Source organism: Octopus sinensis, linkage group LG13, assembly GCF_006345805.1.
Source record: "Octopus sinensis linkage group LG13, ASM634580v1, whole genome shotgun sequence".
NCBI lineage: Eukaryota > Metazoa > Mollusca > Cephalopoda > Octopoda > Octopodidae > Octopus > Octopus sinensis.
This window is the reverse complement of record NC_043009.1, coordinates 8,783,647-8,806,684: the sequence shown is the minus strand read 5'-3', so window position 1 is coordinate 8,806,684 and position 23,038 is coordinate 8,783,647. Positions and strand designations below refer to the sequence as shown.

Below are 23,038 nucleotides of genomic sequence, written 5' to 3'. Positions count from 1 at the left end.
TGTGGGGGATTTGGTAGACAGGAGCTGAAAGAAGATTGTTCTGCGTGTGTGCGTGTGTGTGTGTATATTTGTACCATATTCTAGACATCATGCGATGGTTGTAAATGAGTATCATCTTTATACAAGGAAAGCTGTTCATTTCCAGTCTTCCGTGACAAATGTGTCTGGCCATGGGAAAATATTACTTTGCTTGAAAATAGGTGAGTGTTGGTGACAGGAAGCGTATCCAGCTGTAGAAAACTGCCTCAACAAATTCGTCTGACCTCTACAAGCTTGGAAAACTAAGATATTAAAATGATGATGATAATATCTATTCATGGAATTAGGTAGGCTGAATTAGCAAGAATTTAGAGTCTAGGTCATGTGAACTCGTGGTCGGAGGATCACGGTTTCGATTCCCAGACCGGGCGTTGTGTTTATTGAGCGAAAACACCTAAAGCTCCATGAGGCTCCGGTAGGGGGTGGCGACGACCTCTGATGTAATCTTTCGCTCCAACTTTCTCTCACTCTTTCTTCCTGTTTCTTGTCCCTGACTTCCTACGCAACCGCTGAGCCTGGATGCGCATTCATCCATCTGTCGATGCTCTCGGTATCGGGGGTTGACCTGCTTTCTCTTCTGCAGGTTTTACGAATAGCAAAGGACCACGTTTCGGACCGCTCCGACTGGACCGCTCAACAGCAGCAGCATCAACTTAAACTACAGTTCCTACTCAGATGATAAAGCTCCAATAGATGTCATATACAATTTAGTGCTGAAATTACAGGTGTTTGATGAAAGATTTTGATATCATCATCATCATCATCACTTTTAACGTCCTCTTTTCCATGCTTGCATGGGTCAGACAGGCTGTTGAGGCAGATTTTCTTTTGTTGGACACCCTTTCTGTTACCAATCCTCACCTGTTTCCATGCAAGTTAATGTTCTCTTATGGTCAGATATGTTTTTGTTGAAGATTAGAAATGAACGACTATGCTTTTATTAATGACACTCATTTACATCTGTCATGCAATGTCAAGAACAGGAGATGCGCACACTTAAACATGCACTTATATATATATATATATATATATATATATATAATCGTGGCACTCCATTGGTTATGATAATGAAGGTTCCAGTTGATCCGATCAACGGAACAGCCTGCTTGTGAAATTAACGTGCAAGTGGCTGAGCATTCCACAGACACGTGTATCCTTAACGTTGTTCTTGGGGAGATTCAGCGTGACATAGAGTGTGACAAGGCTGGCCCTTTGAAATATAGGTACAATTGAAACAGGAAGAAAGAGTGAGAGAAAGTTGTGGTGAAAGAGTACAGCAGGGTTTCCCGCCCCACCCCACTGCCAGAGCCTTGTGGGGCTTTAGGTGTTTTCGCTCAATAAACACTCACAACACCCGGCCTGGGAATCGAAACTGCGAGTCCGTTGCCCTAACCACTGGGCCATTGTGCCTCCACATATATACATATATTTATACACACACACACAGTCTCCATCTACCAAATCCACTCACAGCCTGGGGCTATTTTAAACGACATGCCCAGGGTGCCACACAGTAGGATTGAACCTGAAACCACATAGTTGGAAAGCAAGCTTCTTAACATTACCGCCACGCCTGTGCCTGTCTCGATACGCTAAAGTAAATAATGATAAAAGAGTGAAAATAATTGCGATCAGTTTACATGTTTAATTAGCGGCAAAGAAAACATTTCCAAAATGCAACAAACAACTGGGTGATGTTGCGGTTTGAAACAGCTGGGACTTATCTAGTTTTTGAGGTACAAACCTGCCCTCATTACTGAAGCAGTTGTTATGACCTTATGTGAGCTCTGTTAAGCATGTGGACCGAGCCAGCGGGTGTTCGGTGTCTTTTCTTGGGACACTGATGTCACAAAAATGACATCTATTTGTCTGGCCAGCTGTAGCGTTTAGAACGCTTACAATAAATAAAAAATATATAGAATATCTGAAATATTAAATTTCTAAATATCTCATAGAGATATGTACGGTGGTGGAGCGATAGAGGGCTAAACAGCGGTGGGGTAAATTCCCTTACGGGACTGTCACGTTAAGTTGACAGTATATAACCACTCTATAGAATATCTGCATTTTGCCAGTTTTAGTTAAGGAGTGTATATTTTTTTTCATTGTACGGTGTCTCACACTATTCCACACACACACACACACTATAATTATGAGAAAAATATATGATGCTGTTATGGCTTTGTGCTCAACGAATTTGCTTCGCAACCGCATGGATTCATTCTGCTGCACGACACTTGGCGCAAGTGTTTTCTGCTATAGTTCTGAACCATCTGAATGCCTTGTGAAGGAATTTGGTAGACGAAAAGAGTAGACACCTGTGTTTGTGTGTGTGTGTGTGTATGCACGCATACACACACGTATTCCGAAAGAAATAAACTTGTGTGTCAAAAGCCATTTCTTCAGATACATTTCAAACATCGCAGATTACGATTCTGTGTGGTTGTGGGGGATATTGATGTCGCTGGTCAAAAGTTTCCCATGGTTTTCGAGAATCATAAGTTCGGACGTTTAAAACGTAATTCTTTTTCGTTTTTAAAGGAAATCGAAAATGATAAAAATATGAAAACTCGTGTGGGACAAATCTGTCGCTCTCTGCCTCTTTCACACCCACACATTTATTTATTTATTTATTTTGAGAACCGTCATCTACAATGCTTAAAGATACGAATCGGCAGAAATTATGATCTGTGACGCACTAAATAATTTCTGACTTTGTTTTGTAGGAACGTTATATATATATATATACATATACATACATACACGCGCACACACACGCACTTGACTGTTTATTATTTTCAGTGTTAATTTTTGGTGGTTTAAATGACAAGTAATAATGTATTACTATATGTATATAGTTCTATATGTATGCGTGTCTCACCACTTGACAACGGGTGTTAGTTTGTTTACGTCCCGCTAACTTTACGGACTCTGTTCAAATATACTGTTACGATAAGTATCACCAGACTTTAAAATATATACTAGATTCGATTTGGTTGGTTAAAACCCTTCAAAGCGGCGCCCCACTGCGTGACCACAGTGACCAATGGCCGAAGCAAATAAAGGAATGAAAGGGGACACACACACACAGAGATAGATCCATGTGTGTGTTTCAGTCATTTAATGCGGTGAGCCTCCCTGCAATTAAATATTGATATTACTACCTTAACTATTTATTTTCTGCTTGCAGCATCCCCGAGTGATTTGTCTGTGATTTTTTAAAATAAATTATATATTATACACGTGGGTGGGTGTGATATGCAGTTTGCTTTCTAAACCACGTGATTCCGGGTTCAGTCTCACAGCGTAACATATTCGACAGGTGTCTTCCGTGGCCCCGAGTCGACGAAATCTTTGAGTGTATTTGGATGGCGGAAACTGAAAGAAGCTTGTCGCGCGCGCATATCTATCTACCTACATACCTATCTATCTATCTACCTACCTACTCACCTACCCATCTATCTACCTACCTATCTCTCTCTATCTATCTATCTAATTTATCTGACAGAGAGAGAGAGACAGATATGCACGTCTTTGTTAGTCCCTTAGTACCGTTTCGTTTACGTCCGCATAACTTAGTGACTTGGCGAAGAAACCGACAGAATAAGTATCAGTCTTTAGAGAAAAGAAATATTTGGGGGGGGGGATCTATCTGTTCGACTAAAATCCTTCTAGGCGATGTTCCAGTATGGTCGCAGTCCAATGACTGAAACAAGTAAAAAAATAAAAGATATGGTTTCAGTTCCTTTCTTTTCTTTTCTTGCAAACCTGACATTCTTAAAAACGTAATAGACGAAAATAACCAACAAAAATAAAGACCTAGGTACCACTTTCCGCTGCTCTCCCTTGACGTTGCGGTTCTATCAACAGTACCGGACCAATTATTTGGTAATATAGGACCAGATTTCTGGATTTTCCAGTCTTCTAGAGGCAGTCTAAATATATATATATAATTATGAAAAGTAAAGAACTAAATTGTATTTAACAGATTCAAATTAACTTCTGTTGCAAAGTCTGTTTGATATTTATTAATCCTCCTAAAATTCTTAAAATGAATCATATTGTACCATATATTCTGTGGGTCCCTTTTTGCCGAATCGCTGTCTTATGCGGCCGTGAACAACTAACTCCGGTTGTCAAGCGGTGGTGATGAGAAAAACACTAAGATACACACACACACACACACACACACACACACACACACACACATATATATATATATATATATATATATATATATATATATATATATTATATATATGTGTGTGTGTGTGCGTGTGCGTGTGGCGGGCTTTTTCAGTTTCTGTTTGAAATCCACCACATGGCTTTCTCGGCTCAGGGCTATAATAAAAGATTCAGACGTCCAAGTTGCCATGAAGTACGACTGAACTCAGATCTTTTCGGTTTGAATGGCAGTTTTTTCTAGCGGTGTCATGAAATTGTCACCCATAATTATGATCCTAGTATCGATCTATTGCATTTCAATCTGTTTTAGGATGAGGGTTAGGGGAAAGGGTATCTTTTTTTCTTCACAAATGTAAATAAACCCAATCTGTTTCTTAAACGAGGGACATATTCATACGGCACAGAATGTTGTTTACCTCAATGGACGTCAGTGATTGGTTGAAATTGCTGAAATTGAAGGAAAAAAGAAACAAATATCTTACAAACCATAGAATTTTCTCAATAAAGCGAAGAGAAAAAGATGTTTTATAAACACATTCTACCAGTATACAAAGTTTAAAACTTTTTAGTTACATAGAAATTGTCAAAAACTGCCGTTCAAACCGAAAAGATCCGTTCTTACGACACAGGACACCGCATAAGACGTTCCCCCCCTCCTAAAACGCACGCGCGCGCATACACACAGTACCTTATGCGGAGAGAGGTAGGGGGTGCTATACGAGCAAGGGGTGGCGCTATGCGAGCAAGGGGGAGTAACTCCTGTTTGTTTTCGTGCCTACAGGAAGTCGCTAAATTTCAGATTTAAACAGTAACGTCATTTTGTAATATTTATTCTAATGATGACGAAGGTGTCTTCTTTATTTTTAAAAAATGACGGCTAATTCCAGCCGTGGCATTCACTACCACCTGCCCGAAGACGATCAATAGGAACTCGTGTATGTATATATATATGTTGTGGGAGTCTAAATTCCTGCAGTATCATAGATATTTATAAAAATGTGTATATGTGTATAGAAGCCCGGTTCGATCTCGGTACTCGGATTCTTTTTTTTGTCCATTTAAATTGTATTTATATACCGCAACACAAGTCCTACACATCCTTGGTAACTTATATATATATGTTGTGATTTATTTCTCTTTAGAAATGTTAGGATTTCTGTATGTTTCAACTCGAGATATTGAAGGTATTTTCCGTAAATAATCTTCTTTTGCTTATCTTTCCAGGTACTTCGCAAAGGAGACCCTTTCACTTTCTGTACTTTCCCCGTACAACATTACCGAGAATTTACAAAGTCTAGGTAAGCTTTCCTTTCATATTCTGCTCACTCCTTCCATATATACATACATATATATAATATTAATTAAGGGTAGAAATTGATATTTATCAATTAAAACCAGTGGTCTAGCATATTAAAAAAGAATCCGAAGATTAAAATATTTATATATACCAATTAAGGACTGAACACGAAAAGTAGACAGTCAACATGCTAGATATAGACGTCAAATCGCCATTCTCCACAAAAGGTTATGTTCTCAACCTTTTGTGGAGAATGGCGATTTGACGTCTATATCTAGCATGTTGACTGTCCACTTTTCGTGTTCAGTCCTTAATTGGTATATATACATACATATATATATATCGTGGTCTCGGGTGGGCTTTTTTTAAGGCTTTACTAATAGAGACAGCAATTACTGACTTGGGGTAAGATCCCGCATGACACTGTGGACCAAGAGCGGGATTCTGTGGACGAGGTGGGACAAACACGTGAAATGTTGCAACACACTTCGATGCTGGCGGTGGAAGTGAGTGAAATCGTATTTCAGACGTGCTTATGTGTATATATATGTGTGTGTGTGTGTGTATATATATATATATGTGTGTGTGTGTATATATATATATATGTATGTGTGTGTGTGTGTGTATATATATATATATGTATGTGTGTGTGTGTATATATATATATGTGTGTGTATATATATATGTGTGTGTATATATATATATATATATATATATGTGTGTATATATATATGTGTATATATATATATATGTGTGTATATATATATGTGTGTGTATATATATATATATGTATAACTATGTGTGTGTGTATATGTATGTATGTTTAACTGTGTGCGTGTACGTTATCTTCATTAAGAATGGACAAACAACTGTAAACGAATTTCATTGAATACTTTAAGATAACAGCCCCGATACGATGGGGACACCTCACTGGTCTTTAAACTTGAACATGTAACGGATAAATTCCGTTTCTCTGACATGCATTAGGTTATATATGTATATATATTTATTAATGCAATAATTATTTAATACCACGTGGTTAATATATCTCTTAAATTAATATTGTCTGTCAATCATTCCCTCTTCATCACGTTATTTCGTCGGATAAAAATATCCGATTAAAATTTTAATTGCTTCTCATGTGGTTGTGTTATAGTCTTTTTTTTCTTCTTTCTTTTTACAGGAAATTAAATTTCAGTGTTGTTGCTGCTCTGAACGTCTTTGGTATTCACCAAGGTAAAAACAATTTATTCGTTGTCTTTTTTTTGTTTAATACTGATTCGATAATTTCGTTTGTGTGATTTGATGAGAATGTTCACTGAGAGAGAGAGGGGCTTGAATTAGGGTTCATCCAAATGAAAAATCCTTAATTGACATGTAATTTGAAATACTTTTACTTTGTAATGTCCATGCATGCTTACAGTGGACGTCAACTTGCGACTGAGCAACACCAGTTCCTAAACCCAGTAAGTCTGCAAATGTCTAGGAAGTCCTTGTGTGTGAATCTGTTGTGAGTGGAGAAAGTATTGCACAGCACTGAATCCACTTTCAGGGCAATCAGCTATAAAACCAGTGGCACAGCAGAGGTTGAGGCTGCTAGAAATAGCACTTCACGTTTTTCATGAGTTAGCCTTTTAGAAGGAAGTTCTAACGATAAGTAGGGATCCTGCACACTTAAGTGAATCATGTGCTAATTAACCCTTAGCTAGGACCTTCACAGGTGCTCCTACTCTGGGACAGGGTGAACCTGGGAACAGTGTGGTAATTCCACATTTCTCAAAACACTGGAACTCCCATACCAGAACCCCGTTATATGTGTGTAGGGTATTACACACTTCTAGGTATTGCCATACACACAGTCAGATGAAGTAAAATGTCCACACTTAGGAATTGAAACTATCATTGTTTTAGCTCGTTAGGACCTTATCTATGATACCTGTTCCACAGAATTTTATTAGTATTATGCAATGATGAGTCACTGAGTTTAAAAGCAAAAGGCATCATGTGTGTGTGTATGTATATATATATTTTATGTATAAAAAATACAAAAATGGGACAAGAACGCAAAACATCCAGACAGACGATACAAAGAAAACAAGGATGGGTCATTCAGAGTTTTCTATCCTCAGTTGAGTTCCAGATCATCTTTGCAATTTTGGCTGGTTATATATGAATGTATATATATAAAACCGTTGTCATTGTTTTAACGTCCACTTTTCCATCCTTGCATAGGTCAGATGGAGATAACTGAGGTAAATTTTCTACAACTGGATTTCCTTTCTGTTGCCTACCCATAGGTGTTCCCAGCAAGGTAATATTTCCCCATGGCTGGACATGTCCTTGTTGAATATTGGAAATGAATGGCAGTGGCCCCCCTTTTACAATTATCATGTGATATCAAGACAAGAGGATGCTAACATTCTCTCTCACACACAACAGGCTTCTTTTCAAATTCTATCAACCGAATCCATTCATAAGACTTTGGTTGGCCCAAGGTGCAATGCAGTGGGATTGAACACAGAAACATGGTTAAGATGCAAACTTCTTAAATACATAGCAATGTTTGCACCTATTATATGGTCTTTTACTTGTTTCAGTCATTTGACTGTGGCCATGCTGGAGCACCACTTTTAGTCGAGCAAATCGACCCCAGGACTTATTCTTTGTAAGCCTAGTACTTATTCTATCGGTCTCTTTTGCCGAACTGCTAAGTTACAGGGATGTAAATACACCAGCATCGGTTGTCAAGCGATGTTGGGTAAGAGACAAGCACACACATATAGTTTCCGTCTACCAAATCCACTCACAAGGCTTTGGTCGGCCCGAAGCTATAGTAGAAGACACTTGCCCAAGGTGCCACGCAGTGGGACTGAACCTGGTATCATGTGGTTGGTAAGCAAGCTATTTACCACATAGCCACTCCTAATGTATATGTATAATGTTTCTTCTACAATTGTGTGCATATAAGAGCTTTTCTGAGCAAAATTCTACAAAAACAGTTGGCTGGCTTCCAGATATTTTAGTGTAATCGAGAAGTGGATCAACATTTAAACTCTTTTAGATTGTATATAATTTGATAGCACAGCATATACAAAGAATCTCACACAGTGGCTTCATAAAATTTCTACTGAAGATCGAGAGATGAACAAGTTCCATTAGAAACTGGGATGCAAGAGTTTCTTGAACTTTTAATATCTTGGTGTATTAGGAGTTAGTTTACATCCGCTATCACATGAGTTTCAACTCAAGCATTTCACTTGACAGAAACACTCATCAGCTACGCTGTACAAATGTTACTTAACATGATGAGGGTTTCTATATACAGTTATGTGGGCTGGATGTTAAGTGTTGACCGTGAGTGTGAAATGCACTTGTGACAGGATCAAAATGTGGACACTTACATAAGCTGCAACTCTAAAAGAGAAAGTATTTACTATTACCTAAGATTGTATGTGTTTTGCTAAATGATTAAGAAGCTTGTTTAGAATCACAGGGTCCTGTATTGGAGCCCAGTGTGGTACCTTGGGCATATGCTTTCTGCTAGAGTGTTGGGATGAATGTAAACTGTCGAAGCCCGTTGAATGCACTGGAAATCTGACTGAAAGGCCCTTCTAATACTTTCATAATGATTCTACTTCAGGATTATGTTAAGAGTTTCACTATCATCATCATCATCATTTAATATCCGTTTTCCATGCTGGCATGGCTTGGACAGTTTGACCGGAGTCACACCAGGTTCCATATTCTGTTTAGACATAGTTTCAACATCTGGGTGCCCTTCCTAACTCCAACCACTCCAGAATGCTTTTTACGTGATATCACCACATATGTACATACGCATATCATTTTAATGTCCCCTTTCCCTTGCTTGCATCAATCAGATTTTGTTGAGGCCGGTTTGCCACAGCAAGATGCCCTTCCTGTCACCAACTCTTACTTGTTTCCAAGCAAAGTAATATTTCCCATGACCAGATGTTTGAGCATCTGAAATACTCGGGGCCTATTTCATAATAATCCAATGAATAGGTAGTTTTGTTGGTTGAACAGCTGGAGCACTTGTCATTGAAACCCTGTTACTGGAATGTTCCCATACAGAGGTAATGCCTTTGAGCCACCTTTTTATGTAACCTATTTCATTGACCACTATTTACTGAACAGCTAAGTTACAGGACATAAACAGCACCAGCTTTTAGATGTAAACATATGCACATGCAACAGATTTTGTAGTTTCAATTTCCCAAATTCCACTTCTTGTGGACTGGATTTTTAAGTGAGTTAGTCAAGTGTAATTGTGATTATGAGTTAGTTAAGACTCTAATTATGATATGTACTTGTAGGATACAAAGTGTGGACACTTATGTCAGCTGTAGCTCTAAAAGACAAAGTACTTTATATTAACTAAAATATTATACATATAGCTAAATGTTTAACCCTTTAGTGTTCCCATTATTCTGCCCAAAATTAATGCTTTTTCATCCACTTTGTTTTGAACTAATCATGCATTATCTTGTAACTATGAGATTTTGATGAGGTAGTTGTTAATTTTTAAAACGATATTGTAGGGTTGGTGTGACAGATCAGATCTGGCCAGTTTGAACATAAAACAGGCAGAATACTTTTGGCTGGTTTAAATGCTAAATGTTTAAGTTTTAGAATCACAAAGTTCTGAGTCATAATAGAAGACACGTGCTTAAGGTGCAGTGCAGTGGAACTGAACCTAGTCGTAAATTTATGAAATGAATTTTGTAACCACATAGCCATACCCTCTATGCTAAGGTTTTCTTGAAATCATAAGGAATATATAATGAAGAAGTAGTAAAGTAGAGCTTGTAATAAATACCAGGTGTTAGTATGTTATAGCTTATTAGAAACTACAAGCAATACAAATGACTTTAATATCAACATGGCTGTGGTCAAGAAGTTCACTTTGTAACCAAGTGGTTCTGGGTTCATTCCCATTGTGTGGCGCATTGGATAAATATCTTTTATTATAGTCCTGGTTTAGTTGGTATCTTCTTCGTAAGAAAATCAGTGTTGAATCATAACGATAACTTTACCAATCAGTAAATATAGAACTATAAAAAATACTGGGATTGCTACGATTGGTTAATAATAAATCTCTGAACGAGATGTAAACAGTAAACTGCACAACAATGTGAGGTATACTAGCCATCTCAATATGGCTAACCACTAAGGGTGGGTGTTACTGTAGCTTGTAGCCCCAGGAGAACAGTCTCTAGCTGGCTTTAGGCAAAAGTGTGCCTAAAGCCAGCTGGAGACGATGTTTTCCTGGGGCTTCAAGCTACAGTAACACCCACCCTTAGTGGTTAGCCATTTTGAGATGGCTAGTATACCTCATATAATTGGTTAAAAACCAGTAAAAGACAAAGGCTAGAGCATTGCTTAACACACACACATGCATACATACACTCATGATTGTATTGAAAGTTAATCCAGTCATGCCATGTTTCTGCTATAGTGGGAATAAGTTAAACGCCATCTCTGCTGGATTACTGGCACATAGAAAAAAAAGATGCAGCAGATTCTGTCCATTAGTTTGCCAGAAATCCTTACTCTTGAACTCTATGTGCGATTGTTTTGCTTTGTTGCTTGGGAGCCCAGACGGAGAGTAAAGTTAGACACACTGGCTCAGGTGTAAGAAGGTTACAGCATCACAAATACTTACAGAAAAAAATATGATCAAAACTTTAGCAGCAAATTAATGAATTAACTCTTATGTATTGTTTTTCACAAATATGTATAATATATATTTCGTTTTTGGATTTGGTTTGCAAGATTCTTTATATGAGTTCGTGTGTTGAAGCATATTCTGTTGTCTGGGGAGAGTCATTCTCTTTTAGTGCCTTATTATTTAACACACTCACCGGTAAAATTTCCACTATTAGGAAAACAAGAAATAAGTGGAAATTTTACCGGTGAGTGTGTTACATCATAAGGCACTAAAAGAAAATGACTCTCCCCAGACACAACAGAATATAATATATATAGTGCAGAAAGTAAGCTATAACATACTAAGGTGAAAGAACATCAATTTGCACAGCCTTCTTTTCCATGACAAAAAAATTGTTGATTTTGTTTAAGCTTTATTTAGTTTGATAAATAAAGTTTTTTATTTTCCATTGCTATTGGTGTTTTACATTCATCTTTTTTTTCTTTTCTATTTTCAGGTCATTTTAGACATGATTGCATCTTCATATGACTATTCAAAGTGTAAAACATTTCTCTTTATGGCCTTGTAAACGACTTTCTCAACACTCTTGTTGCCATTTCGCTTATCTGTCTTCTGTTATTGATGAATTCCTCTTGCCATGTTTCCACTGGCTTGCACAAGTGGCAGCATTATTGGTTCCAGTTACAAACTCAAACGAATCATTACAAAATTGTTCATCTTTCTACAATCTTGTGCAATATCTACATGGTATTGCACATGAACACCTGATCCTTTCGGTTCTGTATAGTCTTGTGCAGTATCTTACAATTTGGATTACGAAATTACAAAGATCTGGAGAACACCTTCGATATGATGTTTACTCTTTAACTGCTGAAGTTAGCCGACATGTTAGCTGTGCTTTGAAGGAGTCTGTATGTGGCCATAATTCTGACAGATCTCCTTTATCAGTGATGGCTGTTGAAACCTCTACCATCCGGGGGCCTTTTAATAGTGTCCTAAACTCTGCCCGTCCCACTGTCTGTATCAAACGTCTTAGCGAGTGTTTTGATGAGTGGCAACTATCAGAGGGCATACACAAGAAACTGACCCGTGTGCCCTGTAAGACCTCACCCAAACAATTGACTTGTAAACGAGTTGTTAAAAAATACTCCCAGTTGAAAAAGTCCCCAAGCACTGAATTTAAACGGAAGTTGTTTGTGTATTCTGCTGACTCACCTGAACAATCGCCCACTCCTTTCTCTGTGACGCAGTCCAGCGACAGCCTACTTGACAATACACTGAAAGAAAAATTACTGAATGGACACATGGAGGAAGACCATTCTTCCGTGGAAGTTAGCCATGATGAATGTAACGATAACTCAACACACTCTATATCTGCAGAAAACCTCAACTCAGCAAATGGTAAGTCACTACAGCTTGCCTGCAGCCTTGTTAGGCGAAAGTATGTTCGCTTTTGGCGTAAACCTCTTGAATGTCCTGTGTCCACTGGACCCACTGGGGAACGTCGCATCCTGAAAAACGTGCGGTTGTGCGATGTTTTCAAGCCAGGTTCTGATAAATGTCAACACGGTCAACTACCTGAAAACTTAATTATTCCTGATTCTTGTTCTAAAAAATCTTCTAGCACCAATACTAATAATAATAATAATTCCATTTCTGAAAATGAACATCGCATTCCTGAAAGACAACAATCTGGTGATGTTCATTGGAAGACCGAAGAAAAAAATATTTTCTCTCTGTTTAAGAACTCAGAGTCTGTAAAAAACCGTCTAAACACTTCTGTTGCGAATGAAAAACATGACATTACCTCCAGTGAATCCTCAGTTGACCCTAGTAAAAAATGTCCAAAGACCACCACAGGTAGCCTTTTATTGCATCAAGAGAAGGTAGCAAATTCAACAGACTCTAAGATCTGTGTCAACTTGGCTGACCAGTCCATTGATTGCTTAAAGCATAGTATGTACTCTGAAACGCTTAAATCCGAGTTAGACAGCGACCCTGTTGGTAATTCTTATGACAAGAACTCCCATCAGGGTTGTTTTTCTGAAGACTCTGCCTTTAGCAGTGGCAGCAACAGCAGTGTTGACCCCCTAGAACACGTAAACAAAATTACTAAAGTGCAAGAGACACGACGCAAGGCCAATAAACGACCGTCTTATACCTATAACTATTTTACCAACTGCGAACAGGAAGGTCCTCGGATACGGCGAAGGCGGATGTGCCCGTGCTGTATGTCTTCGTCACCAGAGAAAAAGAGGCGGCGGCGATCACGGTCGTGTGCTTATAAGTTGCCTGGTAACTCCCAACCTTTTGTTCAGAATACATTAAGACTAATCTCACTGCGTAACAAGTTACATTTGCTGTTTTCAGTATTATTTCCAAAACTGTATCCATTTCTGGAGTCCATTCGAACTGACTCAGAGGATGTGGACGTTTTAATCAGTGAAGCTATTTCTCTGGTGGAGACAGGTAAACCAGTGTCATCCGATAAAACTTCATTACCTCTGTCATCTTCATCATTATTATTATCATCATCATCATCATCTTCTTCGTCGTCTTCATCGTCATCATCATCATTACCCACTTCTTTATGTTCCATGGGTGCAGACAATACCAGTGTGGATAAAATAAACGTTAAGACCTTACAGGGTCAAGCCATGTTGCTGGACATGAAAGTAAGTTTGTGTAAGTCACCAGAGAAGTGTCTCTTATCCTTGCAGCAAAAGACAATGACCTTTCTCAAAGTGTTGCTACCCAACGTCCCATTTCACCAGGAAGTTTTTCATCAGATATCTTCTGAGCACCTTGAATATATGCTTGATCTTATTGTTAGCAGCAACCAAGGCACAGCACCTTCAAATCTTTGATAAACTTCAACATTCTTGATGACTGTGATATATGCATTTATTTTTATTTCACTTTCGTTTTTTTTTTTTTTCATTTCATTCTTCTGTTTTCTTTCACATTGTTAGTTCAAATGAAGCAAAAACAAGCAAAAACAAACACAAAACATTATTTTTGGCAGTATTTTTTACCTGAAGAAAAACTTACCTCATTTGTCTCTAGAGAAAAAAAAAACTCTCTTTCTCTCTTTTTCTTCTTCTCTATCCGCATCCTTATATCTTCCCCATCTCTCTTCGTTTTGTTTCCCTCTTCTTCTTCTATTATTACTTTTGTAATTGTAGAAAAGAAAGAGGGGGATGGCAGGGAGAGGAACTTCCCATCAATTAGTGTATTTGTAGTTCTATCAGGGATGTTAGCTTACCATATTTAACGAGTAGGTGGGGGTAATTGAAATTTTTAGATAACAAACAAACAAGGTAAAGCTGGTTCACTTGTGTTTAATTACGTTTTTTTTTTTTTGTTTTTAAACCCATTTGTTTTGTCTGTCATCGAAGTATTTTATGTCTGAAAGGCTAAACCAAAAAGAGGAGGACTCTGTCTATTAAAATAATAAAATAAAATATATTGTTATCATTGAAACTGGAGAATTATTATTAGAATTTATGACATCAACACCATCATCACCAACAACAATAAAACCTATAAAGCAAGCAAGTAGCATTTCATTTAACATTGTCTTTTTTTTCTTTTATGTATCCTAAGTGGAATTATCTAGAGATCAGATCTGAAAGTACATGTTAATGGAGCACAGTTGAGAGTTGGTGGGATTAAAATGAGAGAAAGAGAGAGACACTATGTAGTCGCAGTCTACTAAGACTTTTTTTTCTTCAATGTACTGTCCAAGAGACTGAAGAATATGCAAACGAACCTTTAATCTGCTTGATTTGCTGATTGTAGATGCTCGACTTTGGAGACAAACTCTTACAGCTTGATGTAGGTTTAAGAATTGTAATGACCTTATGGCACCTTTTTGTCAGGTAGATCAATATTTATTACGAGACTTCTGTCGATTTCTAATGGGTTTGAGTTCAGTAATAAACATGAAGCTTAACCACACACGAACACATACTGTCATCGTAAAACAGAAACGACATATTGGAGAGAATTCGTTGAGTACAAAAAGATTAGATGTGCATTGACCATACACATATCTCCTCAGTCATAACTGGCCTGGGGATAAGCAAAAGCTAATATCACACTCTTTCTCATGGATACATAATATATGTCAGTATTTTGCGCTTGGCATGGGTGTGTGGTGGTGAATTCAGTACTGTTTTAAAGCTTCGAGTTCAAATCTGGGTAACCAAGGAATCCAAGTAAAGGGACATAACTACGTCGAATTTTTTTGGCTACTTATAAGGTCACAATTGATCAAATACATAAAGACAGATATTGTTATTGAGAAATTTAAGCACTTATTCATTTTAGTGTGGATTACTCCCACACCACTAACTATTTTTTTATTATACTCTTCAGTTTTTTATACTTTGAACACCAGGTATTCAGAATTTGCAGAAAAATAATTAATTTTTAAAAATCAAAAACTGATTAGGGTTAGATAATTAATAACTGCAGTACTTGTTTCTCTGCTTTGTGTTTGCAGTTTAAGTCTTAATTATACAAATATTTTGTTTACACTTGAAAGCATTGTTTTGCTCAAAAATTTTAAAGGACGAAAATATAATTACAAATGCAAACAAAATATATATTTAAGATGCAAATTAGATTTGTATGCAGAAAAAGGTACTGCATTTGTAAATATCCTTACCCTAAATCTGTTTATGATTAAACTATTTTCGTTTTGTAATTTCAAAAATCTTAAGCTGATATTTAAAACAAAAAAAAAATTGAAGATTTTTCTTTTAAGGTATAATAATAAAAATGTAGTGGGTGGTTAAAATGTCCACAGCACAACACTGTAAACAAAGGAAAATTATGTGAAACTATACTAAATAAAAATGGAAAATAAAGTTTCAGAGCCATTTCTGATTACCATAGACAATTTGTATCGAGCAATTGAGGAAAAATGCCACAAAGTGAAGCATTTCAGCCATTAATAGGGGACAGGTGTACAACTGCAAAAATCTAGTTTTAAGATGTTTCATCATTGTTTTTTATGTTTTACTCTCCTTGTTATTCCTCTTCCCCTCTTCAAAAATCCATTTGTTCTTTGCGTTTCTGTATGGTTTTGGATTTATCAGCAGAACATTATTTTTCCTTGCTGCTTGATGAATTTGTTGCTTGTATAAACCAAATGAAACTACTATTGCTACACACACACACACACACACTCTTTAACACAAAGGAGTATTGAGCATTTATGTTTTTGTACAACATAAAACAAAAACTTTACACCCGTACACTTACATGTTAACATTAGGCCTTTGTAAACTTCAATTTGCAATCAAAATATTAACATATTTATTTTATTCTATGCCCTCATATGCATATATACCATGTCCTATAAATAAGTCACCATTTTACTTTATGTTCTGCCTTATTTATAAGACTTTTCGTCTGTGTATGTACACACATATATGTATATATACACACACACACATGCATTTGTGTTTGTGTATATATACATGTACACATAATGCATTTTATACACACACACACATTTAGGTATATCTACATGGTTGTTCTATTCAGATCACTTCATTTGGTTTACATATTGGGCATTACACACAGTCTTGTAATCTTGTTCTTCAGCGAACTGACTATTAGGGTACATCAATATTTATATTGATAAAAAAAAAAGTCATTTGTTTCTTTTCACATGTTTTTTTTCTTTTCTTTTTTTTTTTTTTGTTTCTTCTTCAAGAGATAAGCCTTATTGTTATGGTGTGAGTGAGTTCTGTGTAATACGACACACTATGTTCTCTCCTCTGCAAAACTGAATTTGGTTTTTAGTTCCAGTTGCATCTACTTCGTTACATTGCCTGTTCACTGAAAGCACACACAGCTTTTGTTAATGTCTAAATGCTTCGCTTCATGCATTTGTAATAAACTCTTAGTTACTTATACCTTGGTTCAATACTACATCCAGGGGATTTGAATCTGACCAAGTTTCAATTGTCTATCGTAACCATTTAACAGAACTTTATGACTTTTGCTAGGGCATGAACATCTGTTTAACTCTTCTTAGTAAGAAACCAAGTTTTTTTTTTTTTTTCGTTGTTGTTTCTTTAGCAAATAAGAATCAGGGCTTTTAACTTACCTTTTTTTTTTTTTCTTCGATTGGAAATTATTGAAATTTGGTTACTGTTTTGTTTAACCAACTCCACAGCTTGTCTTGTCTGCAATTCCCCTATAGCTAAGCTTCCTCACATGCTTGTTGCTTTTCTGTTGGTTCCAGCTTCCCCCCAACCCATTCCCTTCGTGTATGACAACATTGGGCTCTTCAAATTAGTCTTTGCCATGCATGTCAATTATGTGTTTCGTTTTTATCGATAGATATTAACACCCGGTGAGTTTTCTCTCAAATATTTTTTTAACCTGAAGTTTTTTCAAGTCCAGTTGTTAGGAATAATATTTGTTTATTTAGTATAAAAGAAAAAAAAATTTAAAAATATTAAAAAAAAAACAAAACAAAACACATTAATGGGGAACAAAACAAAAAATAAATATTGTGGAAAAAAAAAGTTACTGGGAAAATTTCCAGCAAAGTGTAAGTTAGTAGTAAAGTATAATTTTATCATCTCGTTATTGTGTGGAGAAATGGTCCAACACTAATTATTTTATTTATGTTTTTAATTTTGTCTTCATTTATACTCAAGAGGACATAAACAGTATTTGTATTTTTTCTTCATTCCATCTTTAAAAATGGTGTTTATTTTGAACAAAATATTTAATTTGGCCATAAAATGTAATGAACTTGAAGAAAATCTAGGTTGGTTAAAAAAATAAATAACAGAAATATGCTGAGATTGACTCAACTATATTTCTCTTACTACTAAACTTGCTTTGTATCTAAGAAAGAAATTATTTACTACAAAGATAGAATTTATCCAACTTTGAGCTAACAGTTTCCACTTACAACTATCAAGAGGTGCCTGCATACTGTTATAAAGTGATGTTATTTTCGCCCCTATTTATAAAGTACTATTGGCAGCATTAAAGGTTGATAGGATGATTGTCTTATATTAATTCTTAGAATTATCTTCAGTGCAAATTTCAGTTTGCTAGATTTCTTTCATAACTGTCTTACACTACCAAAAAATAAAAAAAATTATACTCAGAAGAGCTAATTGGAAATTAATAATTTTTTTTTATAAAGCATATTTCCTTAAAGGGTGCCAATTAAGTCCCTTTTTTTTTTAAGCTGCATCACTTCATTTGGTTAAACCCTCTTATCATCCTAGTCAAGGTTGTGGCTGTATCAGTGAAGTCAAATTGTCATTACTCTTCCTTTCCGTCAAGGAATAACTCTTGGTTTTTTCCCTTCTTCATATCCACTCATGAATGAACTGACAAATAGCGACCTTGTTGGAGACTATTTTTTAAAATGCATTTTTTTTGGTTGTTCTTCTTCTCAATCAAGTTAGTTTTTATAAGATATTTATATAGGTTATTCTTTTAAATTGGAGATATTAAAATGAACAAATTAATAATACCGTTTGGAATTCCATTGTATGTAGAGGTGAATTCTGAAAAAAAAACTGAATCTGCAATTTGGTTTCAATTTTTAATTGTAAGCATTTCGCATCACATCTCTAATGATAATCTGAAATATTCATGCTTAGGGATAAAGACCATAACATCACACCTGGCTGTGTCTGTGAATGACTAACGATTAATATTTTTTTCCTCTCTCGTTGAAGTAACTTATTGCCTCCATTGTCAGTGAAGGGAGATTCCAGGAGAGTGGACCTGCTCAGCTAATTTTTGCCAGAGGTCTTCTTGTTCATCATCACTGCTGAACTATTTGTACTCAGCAGCAGAAATACACTGGCCATGGGCTGTAGATGGCTTGCAAAACATCTCATATTCTTGCTATCTGTATACATCTGAATATCCACTCTCTTATTGACTCTGAGTCCTGCGTCTGAAATTCACCTTAGATTATCTTGCATATCATAACAAAAGCACCTCATTTGGATTGTGACGAGCTCTGAGAAGACTGTCTCTGGTCCAGGAAGGCCTGTATCTCAGGTTTATAGTACTTAACCATGTGCTTGTACGATTTGGCACCAAGTTATTCAAGTGCCATTTAATAGAGTTGGTCTTTGACACCAGCAGAAATAAGGTGAAGCTTTTCGCATTTTGGTCTCTTGATTGTCACTTCCATGGAAACAGAGCTGCATCAAGACATTCAGCTTCCTGATTAAGGGTCTTCTTTTTCTGAGGCTGTATACAGACACTGAATCTGGATTTGATGTGTGTAGCCATTCCAAGTGATTGGAGTGAGGTCGCATCCTTGATGTCTTGTAGTGAAGCAGGCAAAAATTGTATTTGTGAGTTGTAGACTCTGCACATGTTCTCTACTTAAGACTATATCTGTTGTATCTTCTGATTTCAGTATTGTCAATGACCACTCACTGGTTTTCAGTCATATCTGACCCCAGCATTGAAATCACTAAGAGCAATAAATTTGTCTTGATTTCACATAAACTTGACAAAGAAGGTTCAATTCATCTTAGAACGTTACCTTGACTTCCTCAGGGTTTGTCGCCACTGTGTGTTAGGGTTGCTGGTGGAAGTGGCATGAACCAGTGAAGTTCTTGTTTCTGTGACCTGGCTCCCTGGCAATCCGGACCATTCTCCTCGGTTTTTCTGCTTTGGTGCTGTCCATGAGCATTAGCACATTCCATGTGACTGAAAGGTGTGCAGACCACTTTTTCCAGACTCTTCCTTGGACTGTGGAGTTACGCAGTTTAGTCTTTGAAGTCTCTATTTAGTTACTATGGGGTTGCTGGACTCCATCACTACTTCAATATCAGTGAAGGATGGTCATCACATGACATCAGACAACTGCATTTTGTGACCACAGCTTTCAGTACATCTTCATCTGCTGATTTACACAGAAATTGGATTTAAGTGAGGGAGAGTTGCACAAAATTAACCCCACCTCTCTTCTCCAAACCTGTTTTGATTAAGGGGCAAGACCGCTTATAGTGTATCTGTAGACAGAGGCTGAGCAGAATTTCTAAAGCGTTTTGTGTTCTCTGGAGTCAATCTTCACTGAGGGCCAGAGATGCTGTGACTGCCCTCCTTTGTGGTTTGTCATGATGTAGCCAGCTTGTTTCCAAATGGACATCAAAAATGGTTGACATGTTCCCGAAAGAACATGGCAAGAGCTTCTGCTAGATAAACCTTCCTTTCCTGCCAATCACAACGGAATGAGAGATGTGCTCCTTAAAAAAATCCAAGATTGCAATCCAGTTTTGATTCCATTCACCTACGTTAATCTTTTCAGAAAAAAAACAGACATTACAATATCCCATTTTCAAAATTCATGGAACTTTGGGCCTAGTCATATCAAACCAAAATCTGTTAGCATTTAATTAGTCAACATAGGTTTTGTTTTATATTGTCCCTACTTGTTTATCATTTTCCAAATCAGCTTGTGCAGTTAAGTAGAACTATTGTATATGTATATGTGTGTGTGTGTATATATATGTATGTATACATGCATAGATATGTATGTATATATGTATACATGCATAAATATGTATATATACATGTATATATGTGTGTATATATATATATATATATGTCTATATGTATGTGTGTGTGTGTATATATATATATATACACATATGTATATATGTGCATATATATATATACATATGTATATATGTGTGTGTGTATATATATATACACATATATAGACATATATGTATATATATATATATATATATATACACACGTGTGTGTGTATATATATATACACACACACATGTATATATATGTGTATATTTATATATATATATAGATACATATATGCATATATATAAGTATTACATACCATTATTGATGATACCATGTGTGCTGTGACTTCCATTTTCTACAATAAATGGACATGTTGCTCTGTTAGAAACAATACGGTCTTAAAAACAGAGACCAATGCTGAATTATTGGGGTTTCTTTTTCTCCCCTCCCCCGCTCCCCCTTGAAGAGAAATCACGTGAATTTATTTTCTAAAATATCATCTGCTGTTATAATGTTGGCATTTTCATCTTTTTTGTTATTCCCCCACCCCCTCAAAAGAAAAAAACAAACAAAAAAGAACAAAAAAAAACTGTAAAAGCAAGAATGATAGTGTGTACTTCAATGTTAAAATGAAGAATGTGAGCATGGGAGAAAGAGAGAGAGAGAGAGAGAGAAAGTTGAGAAGTTGTTTTTGTTATGTAGAAAATTGAAAGGTCACAACCAAAATGTTATACAGTGACATATGCATTGATGAGATCTTTAAAATCAATTTTATTTTTAAAAAAAGTTTGAAAAAAATGTATCAAAAAAAAAAAAAAGCAAGAAAAAGCACCACAGCAAACAAAACAAAAAGATAACCATTGTAAGTAGATGTGTGTATTCTAAGAAAATAAATCATATCACATTTGAATAATTTTCATTTCTTGTTTAAAATTACATTTGTAACATAAATTCATTTATTTTCTACAGCAAACCTGTATTTTCTAACTTCCTGTCATAAAAGTTATCGGCTGTGTGGTAAGTAGCTTGCTTACCAACCATGGTTCCGGGTTCAGTCCCACTGCATGGCACCTTGGGCAAGTGTCTTCTACTATAGCCTCGGGCCGACCAGAGCCTTGTGAGTGGATTTGGTAGACAGAAATTGAAAGAAGCCCATCATATATATATATATGTATGTTTGTGTGTCTGTGTTTGTCTCCCCAACATCGCTTGACAACCGATGCTGGTGTGTTTACGTCCCTGTAACTTAGCGGTTCAGCAAAAGAGACCGATATAATAAGTACTGGGCTTACAAAGAATAAAGTCCTGCGGTCGATTTGCTCGACTATAGGCGGTGCTCCAGCATGGCCACAGTCAAATGACTGAAACAGGTAAAAGAGTATTTAAGTCAAATTCTTCAAATTAATTTTTCTTATTAGAATTCTGACATGCTCTCATGTCAAAAGCCAAATTGCTTTTTTTTTTTTTTACCAAAGTTGGTTCCGTTCAATTAATCTTTGCTTTATTTTCATCACTAATGAAAAATGCCTCAGTTACGGAGGGAAGAGAGAATGCAATTAATTTCGCTTTAATGTTGGCTAAAGTTGTTGAATCATCATCATTTAACCTCCACTTTTCCATGGGTCGAATGGAATTTGTAGACGTAGTGTTTCTACAAATGGATGTCCTTCCTCCTTGCCAACCCTCACCTGTTTCCAAACAAGATAATATTTTCTCTTGGCCAGACATGTTTTCCATGGAAATAAACAACCTCACTTGTATGAGGGTGGTGCTCATTTACAATCATCACATGACATTAAGATAAAAGTATGCATATACTCACACATACACAGAAAACTGGCTTCTTTCAATTTCCATCTGAGGCTATAGTAAACAACACTTGCATATGGTGCCATACTGTGGGATTGAACATGAAACCACTAGGTGAGGAGGCACACTTCTTAACCACGCAGCCACTCCTGTACCTACAATATGTGCATGAATATTGTACAAAATGGAAATGATTTTTACAAATAAATAATTTTATTTGAATTCTAAGCATTTAAATCGGCCCAGATATTCTACCTGTTTTATGTTCAAACTGGCTAGAACTGGCCTCTCACACCTATCCTACAATGTCATTTCATATAGATATGTAATTACATCACTGAAATCCTGGAGCTACGAGATTATGCAGAATTAATTCAAAGCAATGTGAATAAATAAGCATTCTATTTGGCAAAGTAATTTGAATGCTGAAGGGTTAATTAAACTGTATTTAATTAATG

General features: G+C 36.3%; 1 protein-coding gene and 1 long non-coding RNA gene across 4 annotated transcripts in view; both read left to right on the top strand.

Moving 5' to 3' along the window:
- The window catches only part of LOC115218351, a 67,028-nt gene extending 48,408 nt beyond the window's left edge, over nt 1-18,620 (top strand). For 2 of the 3 annotated variants that reach the window (XM_029788113.2, XM_036508144.1), the window contains exons 2-4: nt 5,449-5,522; nt 6,705-6,757; nt 11,710-18,620. In XM_029788113.2, coding sequence (XP_029643973.1) covers nt 11,738-14,080 — 2,343 coding nt within the window. In that variant the 5' untranslated portion in view covers nt 5,449-5,522; nt 6,705-6,757; nt 11,710-11,737 and the 3' untranslated portion in view covers nt 14,081-18,620. Of the gene's footprint in view, nt 1-5,011; nt 5,160-5,448; nt 5,523-6,704; nt 6,758-11,709 lie in introns of those variants that run through there. The other variant, XM_036508143.1, reaches the window with a different exon arrangement.
- On the top strand, nt 6,138-21,678 carry LOC118765749. Its single transcript, XR_005001621.1, has 2 exons — nt 6,138-6,192; nt 21,055-21,678. It is a non-coding gene; the product is annotated as an uncharacterized LOC118765749 (long non-coding RNA).
- Nucleotides 21,679-23,038: the final 1,360 nt, after the last annotated feature.